Genomic DNA, 18,416 nt, shown 5'->3' on the forward strand with positions numbered 1-18,416 from the left:
TCATTTCCAAACAAGATTGAAAAAGGCTAAAAGTATGTGTGTACAGAATAATTTTTTTTGGGCACGTAACACCTGGTACACATTCTTGAAAGCTTAAGAGTACGCCTGTGCAAAGCTTCTACTACGCGAATCAATCGAAGCTCTTTTTAATATTTGATTTTTTGACTTCGCCGGGAAATATGCTAATTGTGTTACCGGAAACTTTGGATGTGATGCAAAGCTTCGCGTCTGGTTGCAAATCTTTAAAACATTGGAAGCCTAAGATTCACTCATGAAAATGTTTAGTTTTTTTTTTGTCCTATTTGTTTTGCTTGGATAAAGTTGGTTACTTGTAAAATTCAAAAGATGGCATTCCATTTGCTTTTATGAATGCTCAATATATATAAATAATTATATTATAAACAAGTTTAATTGATAATTTTTTTGAATGATATATTTAGAGCCCTTTAATCAGTCCAAACATTAAAAACATTTTAACAATAATTTGTTTTACTTCAATCATGTATTTTATAAAATAAGGTTAATACAGCTTCCCCGAGAATAATTTTCGCAATTAGATTCGACTTCAAAAATATTTAACACATTCTATTTTATATTTGCTTCACATCAAAAAAGTATTAAGGTGATGGCTGTGGGACATCCCTGGGTGTGATAACCATGATAGCTGTGGGACATCCCTGGGTGTAATAACCATGATGGCTGTGGACATCTCTGGGCGTAAAACCATGATGGTTGTGGTCAATTGAATGAAACTATAGGTTATTTCCTCTTGACTTTTTTCAAGCTGTAAGTAAATTATCAGATTGTAACCAGGTATAAAATAGGGTGTCTAAAATTAATTACCTCGTGAACCAATTTCAGGACTTTTTACTTACCTTGAAATAAAAAAATTTATATTTTTTTTACAACACAATATCATTTCACATATTGAGTAAAATTAAATGTAGTACAGAAAAGTTCTACGATTTGCAGGAATGTGCAGACTTCTGTATTAAAAAACTAACATAACTGCGATAATTTACTAATGATTTAGGTGGACAGAAGTAAAATATTTCAGTTTGTGTGTCAATATACTGAATTCATAAAAAAAAAAAAAAAAAAAGAGAGAGCTGTTATACCGATTAAAGTTTTGTGACTTCCTGCAGTTGTGACCTGCAGACAACCTGTAAAAGCTTGGGAAGATATGAGTTCTGATTTTTCATGCCACAAATGTTGATAAATAGCTCTTAATATAAATTAATACAGCAAAAATTCTTTAAACTGGCAATTCAGCCGGTTTATTGAACGTCAGAATACTTGGTTCGCACACTCTTACTCTAGACAATTTTCCTCTGTATTCCTTGTTTTTCCTGACCAACCAAACATTTTTTTTCTATAACATTATTCTATCTTGCAAGATAACATAATTATATTAAACTATAAAAAAATAATACTTATTATAACACATTTTACACACATAACATGTCAATTGACCATAAGACAAATATACACTATATCTGATGAAACTTTGAAACCACAGATAATTTTAATACAATGTGCATGACTATTGACATTTTATCGTTGGAGACAATATTTTATGGTGACTAGCGATAAAACCGAAATAACAGCAAAATTTAAGCCAATAAACAGCCAAACACCAACATGGAAGAAAATACAGTGTACAGTACCGTAATCAAAGCAAAACATAAACTGTAGTGAAATTCTCCTCGATTACTTCTTTCTGTCAATTAAAATATAAATTAATTTCTTAAAAAATTTAGTTTGTGCTTTTATTAAATGATGTACTAAGTAAATAATTTATTTAGTTTATATGTATGATTTCAAAGTTAAGTAAACAAAAGCAGTCTATAGCTGATACCCCAAGAAACATTTCTTGATGTCCTACAGAGAAACATCACCAGGAAATGTATAAGTATAATGATTTTGGGTTTTAAAAATTGCATATTAATTTTTTTTATTCATTTAATACTATTGAAATAATACAAGGGACAATAATAAAAAATTAAACTTAAAATTTTTTTGGCTCCTGATATAAGCAAACCACACGATAAATCAAATATATTTTCTTTTTCTTCCCACTTCTTAAAAGGTTATGTAGGTTTACCAGTTCGAATAACACCATTTCTTGGTTTGATATTTATGTAAATTTTATATATTAATGCACAATACTATAAAAACAAAAATGATTACAATAAAACTTGTCAAACTATAACTAGGGACAAGATTATGTAGCAAAACCGAAATAACACTGAAAAGGGAAGCCTACAACTCACGTAGTTTCGGTTCCCTGAAAGAATTTCCGAATATTTCCGAAGTTTTGCGTTTTGGTATTAACGCCACTTCAGCCGCTAAATCAGAAGTTTCCAATGAAAACAAGCCTGTTGTGACTGACCTGACCTAACCTAACCTAAACCTTCGATTTTTTTAATTTCAATTTTTGAGAGAAATCCGAAGTTGCACGAACGTGGTAGGGAACCGAAACTACGTGAGTTGTAGGCTTCCCCACTGAAAAGCACGTCCAAAGCACCGTATAACACAGAAATGTAGACTCCCAATTATCCGGGGTAATGATTGGCAAGGGTATCCACGGATAATTGAAAAACACGGTTAAAGCAAAGTTTAAAAAAAACTTACATTTTTTTTTATCCCAACTATCTAGATAAACACCGTACAGACACCCCTCAAAGTAATGCCTTAATTTGTTGCAGTAAAACAGAGCTGTAATTAAAACGGTGCTAGTCAAATTAGTTTTTTTTCAATCAGAGAGTATTTTAAACAAAATAATTTGTTTTCCAATCGGGCTAGTGTGCTTGATAATAATTACCATTTTAATCAAGACACTACTCCCGTTAAAATTGTTATACAGTACTGATACACACATGTCTAAATAAATTAGCTGTACATTAAAAAAAATATTAAATAAAATTTTGAGATTAAGCCATCTAAGATTAAAATTAATAATTAATGTACTGCATTGTTTACATAATAAGGCTTGGGCATAACATTCCTATGTAGGCACTACCAACATTTCTGAGTTACAAAGTATGTAATGTTTTTGATGTAGGATAAATATTTCAATTGTAATAAGATTTTAAAGGGCATAAACTTAACATTTTCTATCATTAGAACAATTACTTATCCTGTTAACATAATTCCTAACAGTTATTTATTAGATGCATTACTGCCTTGATTTACACCTATTTAAGTGTCTTACCCAAATTGTTTAAACAGTTGATCAACATTTTTGTGCTTCATATGTACTAATAATTACTACAAGTGTTTTAATTTTTAAAGACAATAAAAATTTAAAGCACTATTTTTTATGACGAAATGTGCTTTTTTATAGCACTATATAATCTTAGTTCAATTTATAGTGCTTCAAATCATTACATCCACACACAGTGTTTCTCTAATTTTAGATCAATGATGAAAACAGATGGGTTTTCAGCTACACATGAATCTAAAACTATATTAGAGACTGGTTTGGATTTCAAGAATTTAAAAAAACTCAATAGTATTAAAAATTACAAATACAATTTCCATTTTCCCCTGTTTTTTCAGATTTTTAAGGCACTTTTCAATTCCCCTGATTTTACCCTTGTCTGCGAGAGCCCTAAAGATAGTTTTAGCAGGCATACCAAAGAAAAATTAATACAATTTAGAATGATGTTTAAAAAAAAGTTGTAATTAACACCTCTAGGGCAAGAAAAAATACACAAGAGCATTACTGCTTCAGAAAGTGTCCGATATCACGTTGTGCCTGCGATTCGGATCTCTTCTTCCAAAAATCATTGCGGATTATACACAGGTTTAAGAGTTCAGCAGAGACATAGCTTTCACTGGATTCGGCAAATTTTATAAATGTATTTAATGCGTCAGAAGCATGTTTCCAAGAGACTTTATCGTCCTCCACGACTGCTCCTTCTTCTTCGTCAGATTCCACCTCCTGAACCTGGGCTTCTTGCGGGTTTATGCCACGTTGTATGATCTGTTCAACGCTCAGTTCTTCGGCAACTGGCACACATTTGTCGACTTCAATCCAGTCCAGGACTTCATCACGGGGCACATCCGTGAGAGGGTTGTCCGGCACAGCGTCCACCAAATCCAGAACCATGTTTTGGCAGTCGCTCGAAACGTCCAGATCTCGATCGGCATCTTCGTCGCTGGGCCAAAGCTTGCGCCAGCACCGCTGCAGAGTCGATTCTTTCACCTGACTCCACGCTAGGGCGATTGCGAAGATTGCGTCTTTGACATTAAAATGTTTCTGGAAGTTTTTGACGTCACAGTCGCAGTCCAAAAGGCCTTGTAAAAAACACATCCTATAAAAGCACTTGAAATCTTGCATCACACCTTGGTCCATCGGCTGAATCGAGGGAGTGACGTTCGGTGGGAGGTAATCTGCAGAGATGTTGCCGGAAACCAAGTAGGCAGCGGGGGGATGCGCGGTGCAGTTGTCCAGCAACAAGATGGCCCTGCTATTTTCTGGCATCCCACGTTTCCTAAAGTCCTCCTTTACTTGCGGTACGAAATGATGGAAAAACCAGTCCTTAAACAAATCTGCCGTCATGCATGCATCGCTCTGCGCATCGTAATGCACAGGCAAGTTTGGCGCTTCCTTCAAGGCTCTGGGTTTTTTATATTTACCAATTACGAAAGGTGTCAGTTGATGGTCGCCAGAAGCATTTGCACAAAGCAAAACGGTCAATCTGTCTTTATTTCTGTCGAATGCTGCGGCACATTTTTCGTTCTCTCCTACCAGAGCAGACGTCGGCAAGCAACGCCACAAAAGGCCCGTTACCTGTGCATTGTAAACTTGGCACGGGGTTAATTCCCACCGTACAATGAGGCCGCAAAACGTGTTCTTGTAATCTTCGGCCGGGTTTCCATCGGCTGGTCTGCTCTCTCCCGCCCCGTCCAGCCTCTGGATTCCGTGTCTAATTTTGAACTTCTTGAGCCAACCATCGGAAAACACACAAGAACTGCCCATGTTCATGTCACGGTGAAGCTGCTTAGCTTTCTCGATGATCATGGGCCCCGTCACCGTCTTCCCCTGCGACAGTTTCGCACTGAACCAAGCGAACACGGCACTGTCCAGAATCTCAAGTCTGGGTTTCTTCAACGTGTGTCTCGATTCCGTGTTTTTCGGCGTCAAACCTTGGGCTGCAAACTTCTCGAGTTCTTCCTTTTGCTTCCTTATGTCGTAGATGGTCGACGAACCGATGTTGAAGCAACTCATTATGGCACTTCTGTTTTCGCCTTTTTCGAGGCGGTCGATTATGTCCAGTTTTTGCTGTATGGTGAGCGTCACGTGCTTACGCTTGTAAGGTCTGTTGCAACTCGAAGAACTCATGCTGTGCTTCAAGAACATTTCACGACACACTGCACATCACACACCTGACGTGTGACCCGCTAATCCCCTTCAAAAAGAGTTGTTGGTTTCGAATAGAGTTAAATAAACCTTCTCGAGAACACGCCGGGTTTCGTGTCGCAGCCACCGCGCTGGCCGTCTTCGAGCCGGGCAGCACCTGGCAGAGATTCACCGTGTCGGGACGGCCGTGCAGACGCGGGGCGGCCTGCGCAGAGAACCCGGTGGCCGGCTTCTGGTCGTGCCCGCTGGAGGGCGGCGACGCCGGAGACTTCGACTACTGCTGTCGGCCGGGACACCACTGCGGCTTCTCCGAGGGCTTCAGCTACCCCTGGTGAGGCCGCCCGTCCGCCGCGAGACTAGTGGCGATCATGCACAATCTACCAACCACAGCACAAGCTGAACAGTGTCGTCGGGCCAAATGAATGTGCCCACATTAGAAGTTACACAGTTACCCAATAAAATGTTAAGATCATGACGATATTTGTATAATATATTCCTGACCCCTAAACATTCGGTGCAATCTTTTGTATTTAAAAGAAAAATTAGAACCAAGGCAAAAAAAATTGGATTTTTTTTTTTTAATTTTGTAGAAATATTAAGTTATAAATTAATCCAAATTGAAAAACGAATATTGTTTATATAAACTGAAACAGCAAGATAGGGTTTGATGTTTCATCTTAATACCAGAAAGAAATGAACAAACACTAAAAACCATCTCTCACCAATTTAGTTAGTGTGGAAAATATGAATTTTTCTATTTTGACAAATTTAAAACAATTGTTCTTAAAATGTTAATATATAAATTATTAGAAAAAATTGTATTATAATTTATTTTGTATAGAGAGAAATAAAAGAGGGGGGGGGGGGGGGATTAAAAAAATACAACACTAGGAAAATTATTGCATTTTAAACTTTTTCCAAATAATAAATAGTACCAAAATTCTTCTTTTCTAAATCCTGTAAAATTACATAACTTGCAATATAATAAAACTATTTTAATAATTTAAATTTATAAAGAATGTGTTGATAGCTTCAATGTATTACAAAAGAATGCACACCAAATGTTTATGCAGAGGGACTTATACAAATTTTGTAATGGTCCTAAACTATTTACTAGTACTGGACTTTTTTAGCATGATCAAATTAAAAAGTTTGGAATTTAATTATTCATAGAAAAAATTTACTCAAATATTTTAAAACAGTTACCAACTACAACACTCTAGGTAAATGTATATATATTAGTTTATTCTAAAATTTAATTAGTCTGTAATTACTTCCTACAAACTTAACCTTATTAAGCTGGTTCAACATTTAAGTTTCAACAGTAAAAACTTCATCATGAAATACTTTCATTTAACTTAAGTTAGTTTTGGAGGATTTGCACTTTTCTAGATGGTCCCGATAATCACAAACATGCTGAAATATTTGGTAATTTTCTTCATTCGGATGTTAACTAGTAAATGCTCCTTACAGAATCATATCAGAATTATTAATAACATAAGAAATAATCTCGTAAGCTACACTGGAATACTGTGCTTTCCATCTAATGTTTCTTTCCTGGTAACAAAAGATAATCCAAGTACTGAAACTTATTATCACTGGCATTTATAATCACAAATAATGAGCCAGGGGTACTACAATGTGTGTGACCTTTGGAGTGCAACCTTTATTTTAAAATCCCAAGTAAATGGTAGTACAGAGTTCTTCATAGTATTAAAGTGATTATCATTGATGCCATGTATGTCTTAACACAATTTTCTTATAACGAATTATCAGAAAACATGAAGAAACATTAAAATAAATAGTTACTAATATGAGTCTTCTTCCTGTTGAATTTAATTGCATACTAACTTTCACCCTTAATGAACCTAAAGAATCAACTTCAAAATGTTGAAGATGATAAAATTACGCACAAAAGAATTTTGCAGTGCTGGGCACTGCCTTTTCTGCAATTTGACCAGATAAGCTCAGAAGCTTTTAGAATCCATGGTCCAGGTGGAATTTAAAAAAACCTTTATTTAAAGATAATTAAATATACCTCTGATAAATAAATCGCCTTCATAAAAATAAAAACTTATCCTTTCACTTATATAAAAAAGAACATTCACAGAACTTATTTCTGCTAACCGACAATAAACAATTTTATAACTCTTCTAAGAACACACACAATTAATCTATAAAAAAAGAAATGAAACTGCTTATTCTTTACGTCAGTAAATGAAAATGTACAAAGGTATAACATTCCCTTGAGGGTGCTGTATGACTAAACGTATTTTGCGAGATTTAAGGTCTAGATTAATGGAGTGCATTGAGGCCACCTACGCGGTGCTTGTGTGTGTGATACAACACAACAACTAACCTCTATAAACACTGATATTTTTTCCATTTTGACCAGTAAAAAAAATACCTTATTGTGTCTGAAAGAGCCTGTGCTACTTCGAATAATATCTACTGCCACTTCCATGCTCGATTGGTGTGTGAAGATGGTGTTTCTCTTGCTTGACACAGCCGTGGTCGGGTTTCTGCGCGCAGGTGCTACGTCGGCAGCGCGAACCGCGACCAGTGGCGGCCGTGCAGCGACCAGTACTTCCCCTACCACGACCACGGCCCCCGGCCCCACGGAGACTACGGCCCGCCCCGCCACTGGCCCGTGGCGTACCTGCATTCAGAGGGGCCTCCCAACGCCACCGTGCACTACTCGCGACCCGGCGCCGACTACCCACGGGCCGGCAACGACTATCCTCGGACCGGAAACGACTATCCTCGGACAAGCAACGACTATCCTCGGACCGGCAACGACTATCCTCAGACAGGCAACGACTATCCTCGGACCGGCAACGACTATCCTCGGACCGGCAACGACTATCCTCGGACGGGCAACGACTATCCTCGGACCGGCAACGACTATCCTCGGACCGGCAACGACTATCCTCGGACCGGCAACGACTATCCTCGGATGGGCAACGACTATCCTCGGACCGGCAACGACAATCCTCGGGCCGGCAACGAAAACTCGCGGCCTGGCACCAGCGCCTTCCCCTCGCCATTCGACGACCAGGACAACCACATCGGCCCTGAAGCGTACCGCCACAGCTACGGGAAGCAGATGGCGAGGTACGGCTACCCGCCTGCCAACCGCAGCACGCCGTACCGGCCGGCCGCCGAGCACAAAGAGGAAGACCGCCTGTTCGACGTGGTGGAGGAGAAGATGGACGCGGGCAACGCCACCCGGGAGGAGGCCCCGGCGACGAGGGAGACCCCCCAGCCCCGGCTGGTGCAGGCCCCCGCGAGGATGTGGAGCTGGCGGGAGAGCGACCTCGACGGGAAGCCCACCGGTCGGGTGGTGATCCGGAGGAGGGTCCGCCCCGGCCCCGTCCTCATCACCGCGACCAACCCGGTGCCCGTGAGCGTCGCCCCGAGGCGACAGTCCTGACGGGCGCACCGTTCCCCCCCCCCTCCCCAATCCCTCCGGCACGTTTCGCTCTCGCACGCGTCGTGAGTCCTGCGAGTCGACCGCCCAAGATACCCGGTGAGCTGGGCCGAGGCTGGCTCACGTGGCTGGCAAGGCTCAACTAGAACCCCCAGTAATACACACAGTTTACAAGTGCAATAGCCCACTGCCTTGAGCCCCTAAGTGCGTAACTGAACTTCCTCACGTTCCATAACATAGCCAGGAAGAGACAATATCAGGATAAATACTACCCCTCCCCCCTTCCACATAGCTTATGTGGCAGCTCTTCAAAAAAAAAAATTATTTGCATTCGGTTCTAGCTTGAACATAAAATCAGGTTTTTTTAAGCTGCCAAGAAAACAAAAAGTGGTCCAAAAATACAAGTTAAGTGCCACAACAAATTTTTGGCAGCAAACGCAAAATAAAATCTCTATTTTTTTCCTCTCCTGCCAGGAAATTTGCGTCCAGCCCTGGTTCTATAAAGAAGTTAAACCAAAGGAAGAAATTTAATTTTAAACTTCAACTCTTGATAGCTTTACTAAGAACACAAGCTAAAAATAATTTAAATATTTTGGCTAGCATAGTAAAAAAAATTAAATACTTTACATAAAAACCATTTTTGAATTGGAAAGAACTTGCAATAAGCATTAGCAAGGGCACTAAACTGATAAATGTTAGTTAAGTTAGTGGTTTGATTCTTTCAATGTGGTGGAGTTTTCCCACTAATATCACCCCCCCCCCCCCCCCCCCAAAAAAAAAATACTCTGTTTAATAAGATTGCGCAGAGGGATTCAAATGAACACGATCGTGGACAAGGAAAATACACTTTGTACACTTCGGCAGCCATGGAAATATCAGCACTAATAGGTTAGCATACGGCGACGACGGAAAAAACATCACGACGCAGTGCAAAAGCGAAACAGCTCACAATATCAAAACTTATGTTGATTCAACAAATAACATATTCAAGACAGCATCATATAAGTTGTTGCATTCTTGCCTTACTGATTTATAGCAGAATTTTCATAGATGACATATTTATGTCTGGCATCAATTTAATCAAACATTATTAATTTAAGATAAGTATAAGTTGACGGCACATTTTGTTTGTAATACAAAAAGTTAAGTGTTCCAACCTTCAGATCACAGAAATTTTTAGGGGTTTGCCTAAATTATGGTAGACAGAAAAGTATGAGATAATATAAAATATATACTAATCAATTTTCAAAATCTTTAGTTTTGAGGTATCCTACATACACCTTCTTGCCATATGCAATAATGAGACTTTTTTACTGATGCAAAAGTAGGTTGTATAACCAATATTTGTAGCATTAAAGAACATGCCTTTTCATGTAAGTTAGGATAAGTAAAGTTAGTCCCGCCAATCTATGATCATTTAAATATTTATCAACAACTTCTCGCCCAACGAAGCATGAATTCAACGTTTGTGTGTGAACCAGTGAAATTATTAGATTTGCAAATATTGGTGAAAAGCCCAAAATATTAATTATAACATTAGTAAACTCAAAAGGCACAGAATTAATTCCATTATTAATATCGTCACCCTTTTGGTCATTTATGGTGGCATCATGATTCCTAAATGAAAAAAATTGGTACCAAAGAAGTAAACTTTTGGAGATATTGTTAAAAATACACAAAATGTGAACCCTACTGTAATTTGTATTTCACCCAAAATCTCATTGAGTAAAATCCTACTCCAAAATCAGCAGAAAAAGTATATAATAGGTGACACTATTCATCATTATTAATTATCAATAATTGATCCACTTTTGAATTTTATAGCAGTTTGATGTATCTCAAATATGAACTTTGTACTTCCTACATCCAGAACACTTAAATCAAATACTTTTGTGTCCTTAAAAACCAAAGAAAATTTTTATCAACTCAAATGAACTTAGTAATCTGAAACTTCTTGTGTAACTGCATATCAATAATTAAAAAAAAACAGTTAGTTGATATAATTTGCAGTTCTACAAAGCAATTTACCCAAAATATCATTTCAAATCTCTCTTTAAGTGAATTGACTTATCTAAATTTTAGTTAAATTTTGACCCTAACAAATATTTAACGTCTAATATTCCACTTTATGAGTGTATTCCATATTTTCAAACAGACTATGTATTTTTATCTAGTCTACTACATACTATAATCAAACTTAGACAATAGTACTGAAGGATCCTTAGTATTTTTTTTGTCTCTGACCTTACCATTCCCTAAAACTGCCTATATCATGCCAATTGATAAATTTTATAACCAAAAGAGCTAATGCATACTGAAAATGACATGTAACGATAATGATCAACTCAAAGATGCATCATGCATACACACCCGAGTGGTTGCATTAATAAATGCATCAGCATTCCTCATGAAAGTTTGGACGCTAAGCAAATATACAGCATCCAGCATCCGTATTGATGTGATTTATTTGGGTCCGTTACGTTAACGGATCCTCTGGGTAACTATTGGGGTACAGCCTTGGTGTATTTCTATAAACTAATTCATGACAGAAATTTTTTTTCTACAGCTTCGACTAAGGGCGAAATAAGATTATTCTGTGATGATATGTTTGAACATGTGGTGATTCGTGTGTAAGTATTTGTATATAGTGAGTATGTTGTGTTGAATGTAATCATCCTAGATAGCACAATATTTCTTTGTACGTAATTTTTTTACATCAATAAACCAAAATTAAAAAAGATAGTCTCATATTTACTTTAAATAGATCTACACTAGTAAAATAACAAATGAAATAAAGATATCTATCTGGGTTACATAGCATTTTCCTAGCACTTTGACAAATCATCTTGCCTTAACAGCCCGTAAGAAAACTTGTTTCTAAAGCAAATTATAACTTTACACATTTCCTAATAATCTTTTATTTTATCTTTTAGCCTTGCTCTGAGTTTCAGTATACGCGAGCATTTAAAAGCTGAGTGAAGAAAAATTTTTCTCCAAAAATTAGTGTGGATTTTAAAACTAGCAATTCTACAGAAATAACATATTCGAACCACAGATCCCGGATCTAATGAAAAAAGGCAATTTGCTCATCCTGAAAGTAGGGGAACGGATGGTTGCCTTGGCTCCGTGGAATATTCGCCTCGGATTTAATGCAATGTGAGAACATTCTAGCCCTGTCCCACAGCACGATTTAGTCCACTCAACTAGTTTCAAGTGGTTGAGTATTTAGCATCTACACTGTACATCTCATACTAATAATTTTAATTTGTACATCATCTTTGCTTTTCAGATTTTGTTAAATACTTAAATATTGGGAGACTAACCTTTTACCCACAAATTATTAATTTACATACTGGTTTTTAATGCAGTAATGTCTCCTCAGAGAGAGAGAGAGAGAAAAATAATGAACTGATTTATTTACATTGATGAAGTCGAGTACCAATTATATACATACATTGCAAAGTCTCAATATGCAAAGTAAATGCTCTGATGACCAAATTATGTTACATAGAGATCGATCAGAAATTACTTTTCATTCGCCAGATTTTACAAGAAACCAGGCCAAAAAAACTTTAGACACAAGTCGTTCCAATTTTGAACGACAGGGACTTGAAGTTGGCCAGTTGCGGACAAGTTGGCGAAAGAACTAGGAGACGCGCACACATGCTGTGATGTTGCTGATGTGTATGTGCTACATTCTTCCCCCTCCTCCCACCAACCCCTGTCCCCTTCCAGCGCACCTCTCATGGTCACTAGCTAGTGACTGGTTGTCTTAAAGTAGTACTTAGAATTTCTATTTAACCATGGTATACTTTAAACCACAAGTCTGGCTACTTCTTTTATAGCTGATCTTCAAAATGCTATTTTGCTCTCTATACACACTCCTTATGCTAATACACACATATTAAGTATCAAACACACTGGCCACCAAAATGGATGACTATTTGGTAAAATCATACGCCAAAATAATATTTTGAAAAAAAGGTTCATTATTATGCAAATCTTAATATTATTATAATCAAAAAATAAATGGAAAATTGAAACAAAAAATTTATAGTGTTCCCCAATGTCTGACAATTTTTGACTAAACTATTAACAACAATTATTATTCGTACAGTGTCTGCATCAATATCCAAGGCTTAATTAATTATGATGATAACCAAGAATCTAAACTTTAGATAGCGGTATGCATCAAACTGACGTGATTCTATAAAACTGAAAATTTGTTCTGCGTGTACACCTTGATCATAGTTGTTCTTTAGCATTAGTACTCTGCAATACTAATCACTTACCCGTACGTATTCATGGCTTTTATTAGGAGACGAAAAGGAAAAAAATGAATTGGAAATTATAAAGTTGCTTTAATAAGCACATTGTTATAACAGTTAGGAAACTGAAATCCAAAATAAACACAAAAACTTTTATTTTATTTTTAAAATTACAAGCAAAGAAAACATTTTTAATATAACATTTAATTGATGCAGTATGCTCACTTTAATTTCAGTCACATGACATGAACACGAGTAGCCTTACCTGTAAGTACCTATCCTATGAATCACAGGATCCTGCCGATAGCAAAGTGGTTTGCATTTCTCGGTGAGGCGGACGATTGGGCTAAAGGTTCCGACCTGTTGGAGCGGTATCTGTGGAGAAACCAGACAAGAGAATAATTCCCGAGAGCAGGACAACAGCTCTTTCAGTCGTTACTGACAGTCAGGGCTGTTTTAGTAAGTCGTTACCACTGGGAAAAAAAAAATTCTGATGCAATTTCCATGCTGTTGTCTAACAATTATTAGTTCAAACCATTATAATACTATTACATGTTCTTATGAAAATAACAACAAATTTGCTCTGTAATACAAATTGCTACCATTAAAAGGTTATCTTAACTTGTCGCAAGCCAGATGATTTGGAACTTGGGACACACACCTTCAGCACTTAACGTTCGCATCTTGATCTTCAAGCTCCAACACAATTGCTTCACAGCTTCACTCGGAACAGGATGCAGCGGAAGTAGAAGAAACTGCATCCCCCAAACTGCCGACAAACAACACCATGGTTTAGTTTTCAACACACTCAGGACTGAATCTTGAATTTAAACATGGGCTAGCTTTAAAATTACCAAAACTGATACTGGAGAATAAGTTATGTTTTAAATTTCCATGTGTGCTCGGATCTCAATTCTTGGTTTAACTTCTTTTTTTATAAACCTAATAAACTGCACCGGTGCTATTAAAAGAAACGACAGCTTTGCTTATTTAATTAATCTTTTTTATGCAAATTCGTGTTGGATAATTATCTCCGTAGTTCAAAAAACATTTGGTAGATAAACCACATAAAATAAGGTACAGAAATTAAAATTTTATGCTTAATTTAATATTCTGTGTTCCAAAAACTGGGAGCTTCCGACAGAAGTAGTTTTATCACAACTATCATTATATGTCGACTTTTTGGTTTTATCCCACATCTTTTTGTGTTGCTGATACGGTAGCCCTAATCTATTCAGTTGCAACATGAACCATGTAACAGATAGGCTACACACCACTTGCATTGCAACTCTAGGCTAGACACCACTTGCATTGCAACTCTAGGCTAGACACCACTTGCATTGCAACTCTAGGCTAGACACCACTTGCATTGCCACTCTAGGCTAGACACCAAGAGTCCCTTGTGAATATGATTGATCGCTTGATTGCCAAGATGTCACACTCAAGAGGCAAGGGTCAGTGGTTATTACTCCACTCCCCCCCTCCAAAGGATAGACTTTGTTTAGGAGCACAGATTCTGTACCTGGTACCTACACAATAATATTTTGAGGTTCCTGTGCACAATGCAACATTTTAACTCCACCTTTACTTTATCCGACCAACCACAGAGGAATTCTACAGATGACTGTTTGCGTAGGATGTACCTTCTACAGCTTATGCAACCAAACAGTAACCTGCAGTTCTTGCTTTCGAAAGTAGTACTGAAGCTACTGCAACAAAACCATTCAACTGGCGGGTGTAGCTACACTATCTCAGAAGACGGTATGATCGGTACAGAAAATAGGTGGGCGAGAATAATGATTGAATTTCATAATGTACCTAATTGACTTAAATTGAAAATAACAAAATAATGTGATTCACAAATACTTTCAAGTAATTTTATAATATTTAGGAATAAATGATACAAACTACTTGAATTGAAATAAAAATTGTTCAATTTAACTTATATTTACAAAATTTTAAAATAAAAATTAAACATATTTTATGAATTTTTCATTTTCATGTTAACTTAAATAACAGCTTGTAAATTACAGTTATTTTAAAATTTTAACAAAAATAACTAGCCAACATGAATTTCAGTTGTAATATTTATACAACTTGTAATTTCTACACCCACTACACGTTTAGTTGCGGAAGTTGCATAAGGTACAACCACGAGCAAGCAAAGCCAAATGAACATAATTTTCTTGCCAACCTTTAAGAGCTTCAATTCCTGGACACCAGAGCAAGCCACCGGTCACTTAAGTCCACGCATGAAGCGCATCTTGCCCCGTGCAGACCAGGTAACGCTTCCAAGCCGTTTTCTGACCCCTAGGACTGCCATTTCCCCCATCGATTACAGCACTCTGAAACAAAAATGTGACACAGTCTTATCTTGGGTGTGTCTGACCTATGGAGAAATGATATGCAGAGTTTAGGAGCTCTTGGAAAATTGATTTAAAAAATTCTGAAAACAGCTTTCTGGGTCCTATTAATTTTGGTTCACTATCCTGCAAATAAATATTTATTTACCGTGACATTCTAGGGTTTCTGGACGGTACAGTACTTCCCAGTCAAATGGGTGTCCATGGTACTGAAAAATTAAAACTACTTTATAGGCTATTTCAACACATTTCTTAGGTCTTCAAAAATTAATTTATCAAAACTAGGATTTTAACCACTTTTAAGAGTGATCAAGTAATAAAAAAATGTTTACACACAACACATTAGCACTAAAAATATGTTGAACAATACATTCTTGTAAAAACAAACTGGACCCACTTCAAAAAAAGGTGTAGACTCAAGTAAATTATTTTTTGCTATCTGAGTTTCTTTTTAGATTTAGAATGAATGACGGAGGAGCAAGAGGGATCTTCCCACTGGACCTATGGTCAAACTTGGATCTTTTGCACGATGCTTAGGTCTTTCTAGTTTTGCGTTTAGACATATGTTCAAAATAATTTATTTTTTTTCTTTCAAAAATACATATTTGACATTGACATCCAAAGTGCCAAGTGCACAGCCGAGGGTAGACATTCAAACTGACTGAAGATTGAAGACAGAACCGGTGTTTGCCCAGAGAAAGCGAGCAGCCCACGGAAAGCACTACAAGCATAGAAGCAATAAACCGAGAAGGATGTGGATAGGGAGAGGGAGGGGGGATGCGAAGAGATGTGGATCTCACACTGAGGAAGAAAAAAAGAGGTGATATTTATAGCACACCACACATGCGCAATCTTACTAAAAAAAAGTTTACCTCCCACAACAGCTGGTTTGGTTTTTCTTTTTCAAATTGGTACACAACAGCAGCTTATTTGAATGAACAAAATATTGCACTATTCAAAGGAACACTCATCAGTAATCAATCTCAATCCAGACAATTTTGACTTTAAATACTTTGATAAATAATTCATCTAACACATTTATTTGACTTTTGAAGACAAGACAAGAAGACTTGGAAATGAATTACACAGAATGAGTCTGAATTCTTCCAATAAACTTTTGCAGGTTCTTCATGATATAATTAGTAGAAAACATAAATACAACTTATGGTCCAAAGTGCGTCCCAAGGCTGGTATACATACGTCTTTGAGTTGCAGCTGAAAAAACATTTTTACTGTAAATAATAGAGAAAAGTATTCAAGATGGAACACTGAGCAAGTGTCTGGAATGTATTTAACTGAATGAAGTTCAACTAGCCTACAGCAAATTTTGTCACTGTAGCAAAAATTATTTCCTTGAAATAATTGGGCATAGTTTCACACCACAAAAATATAGAAAATGAAGGCGTTGTCCCCAATTATTTCAAAAAAATGATTTTGATACAGCAACAAAATTCGCAGTGGTTGTACAACTTCATAATCCATCACTCAGTCTTCTATCCTAAACACTTTTTATTTTATTTCCAAAAAACCATGTTCATCTCCATCTTCACAGTCGTATACCCGCCTTAGGAAGCACTATGACTAAGTCGAACAGAGGTTTTCAACTTGTTTTGTCGATAAGACACTGCAGCCAATGTTTGTCTGTCAAATTCAGCCTCACCTTGCATAACTATCAACTACACTTATTCATACATTACGATTTTTAGATTTATAATAAAAATTCCAAGACTAAACTGTTGTGTGTGATGAACTTTCTTCTTCGAAAAAAAAGGAAGGAAACGCGACTGTCCGTAGACTGTATTATTTCCGACAGCACACAGTGCACAGAAACAGGATCAGGCCTGTTTTGTCCGAGAATGGACCCTAGGCAGCTGCCTAGTTCACCTAGCTGCAGGAGCGCTCCAGGACGGGGCAAGCAGGGCAATCGCCCAGGGGCCCCCACGCCGGTGCTTTTCAGTTTTATTTATTTTTGTTTGTTCAGTGTTTCTGTAGTCGTTTCAGACAATGTTCTGGGCTCTAACCAATATGGCGCAACAATTAGATGAAGGGGGGGGGGGGGGGGGGGGGAAAGCTTCACCCAGTTACCATGTAATCATGCAGAAGTGGCTTCCCCCTGGTAATCGGTCACTTACCAATAACAAGACATTCCATTTATTGTGTTCTAAGGTCAAAATTAGCGCCAAAAAATATAATATTAAATGATATAAAAAACTGGATGGCAAAAAAATTGAAACTAAGATGACGTCTATCAGTTATGTCTGTTTAGAAATAAGAATTGAATATTATCATATGATGCTCTGAATGAAATACAAGAAAAAAAAATGTATTTATAAAATTCTCATTTCAAAATTTTCTTTTTTAAAAACAAATTTTGTATTGTAAATTTTTGTAAATTATATTATAAAATGTGTCTAAAACATTTGTGCTCTTTGGGTATATGTGGCAACAGAGCACATTGAAACAAAGACACACTAAGTAATGGCATTATCGTTCATTTGAAAGAGAGTAAATGGTCATCAGAATGTGCAATGCAATTTATGGAAGAGACAGACTATTGGTGATATTTAACTATCATGGGGTGGGCATGTCGGCATGTTTATACAGTCGCCGGTGAAGCTGTTTTTCTTTTCCCAGATAATGGGGTCTACGCCATATTGGTTTAGACACCCAAAACATTAGCTGAAGAAAAGTGTTTGCATTGTGGAAACAAGTTTTAAATGACTGTGTTTTATGGAAGTGGCTGTGTTTAACGACGATTCTAATTAACATAATTAATACTTACTAACCATCATATGTAGTCAAGCACAATATCCGCATGTAGGGCAGGGGAACATGGCGAAGTAAAAAAAAAGTACCTCAACTACGACACAGTATGCCTCATTCTGACAATACCTAGTAACTTCGTGGTAATTATAATGAAAGTTTGGTTATGTCATATCGGCGAAATTTAAAATACTCCAAGATCGTGGAAATGTATTCACTCACGC

At 37.0% G+C, this 18,416-nt stretch overlaps 2 protein-coding genes across 2 annotated transcripts in view; one reads left to right on the top strand and one right to left on the bottom strand.

Annotated features, from left to right (window-relative positions):
* The window catches only part of LOC134540006 (uncharacterized), a 64,286-nt gene extending 51,576 nt beyond the window's left edge, over window positions 1-12,710 (top strand). Inside the window, exons 12-13 of the mRNA XM_063382424.1 lie at window positions 5,492-5,699; window positions 7,901-12,710. Of these exons, the coding sequence (XP_063238494.1) occupies window positions 5,492-5,699; window positions 7,901-8,801 (1,109 nt within the window). The 3' untranslated portion in view covers window positions 8,802-12,710. The remainder of the gene's footprint in view (window positions 1-5,491; window positions 5,700-7,900) is intronic.
* The window catches only part of LOC134540008 (jerky protein homolog), a 37,811-nt gene continuing 20,646 nt past the window's right edge, over window positions 1,252-18,416 (bottom strand). Inside the window, exons 2-5 of the mRNA XM_063382425.1 lie at window positions 15,261-15,411; window positions 13,728-13,835; window positions 13,332-13,441; window positions 1,252-5,745 (exon numbers count right to left, since the gene is read on the bottom strand). Of these exons, the coding sequence (XP_063238495.1) occupies window positions 3,725-5,368 (1,644 nt within the window). The 5' untranslated portion in view covers window positions 5,369-5,745; window positions 13,332-13,441; window positions 13,728-13,835; window positions 15,261-15,411 and the 3' untranslated portion in view covers window positions 1,252-3,724. The remainder of the gene's footprint in view (window positions 5,746-13,331; window positions 13,442-13,727; window positions 13,836-15,260; window positions 15,412-18,416) is intronic.

This window comes from Bacillus rossius, chromosome 16 (genome assembly GCF_032445375.1).
Source record: "Bacillus rossius redtenbacheri isolate Brsri chromosome 16, Brsri_v3, whole genome shotgun sequence".
Taxonomy (NCBI): domain Eukaryota; kingdom Metazoa; phylum Arthropoda; class Insecta; order Phasmatodea; family Bacillidae; genus Bacillus; species Bacillus rossius.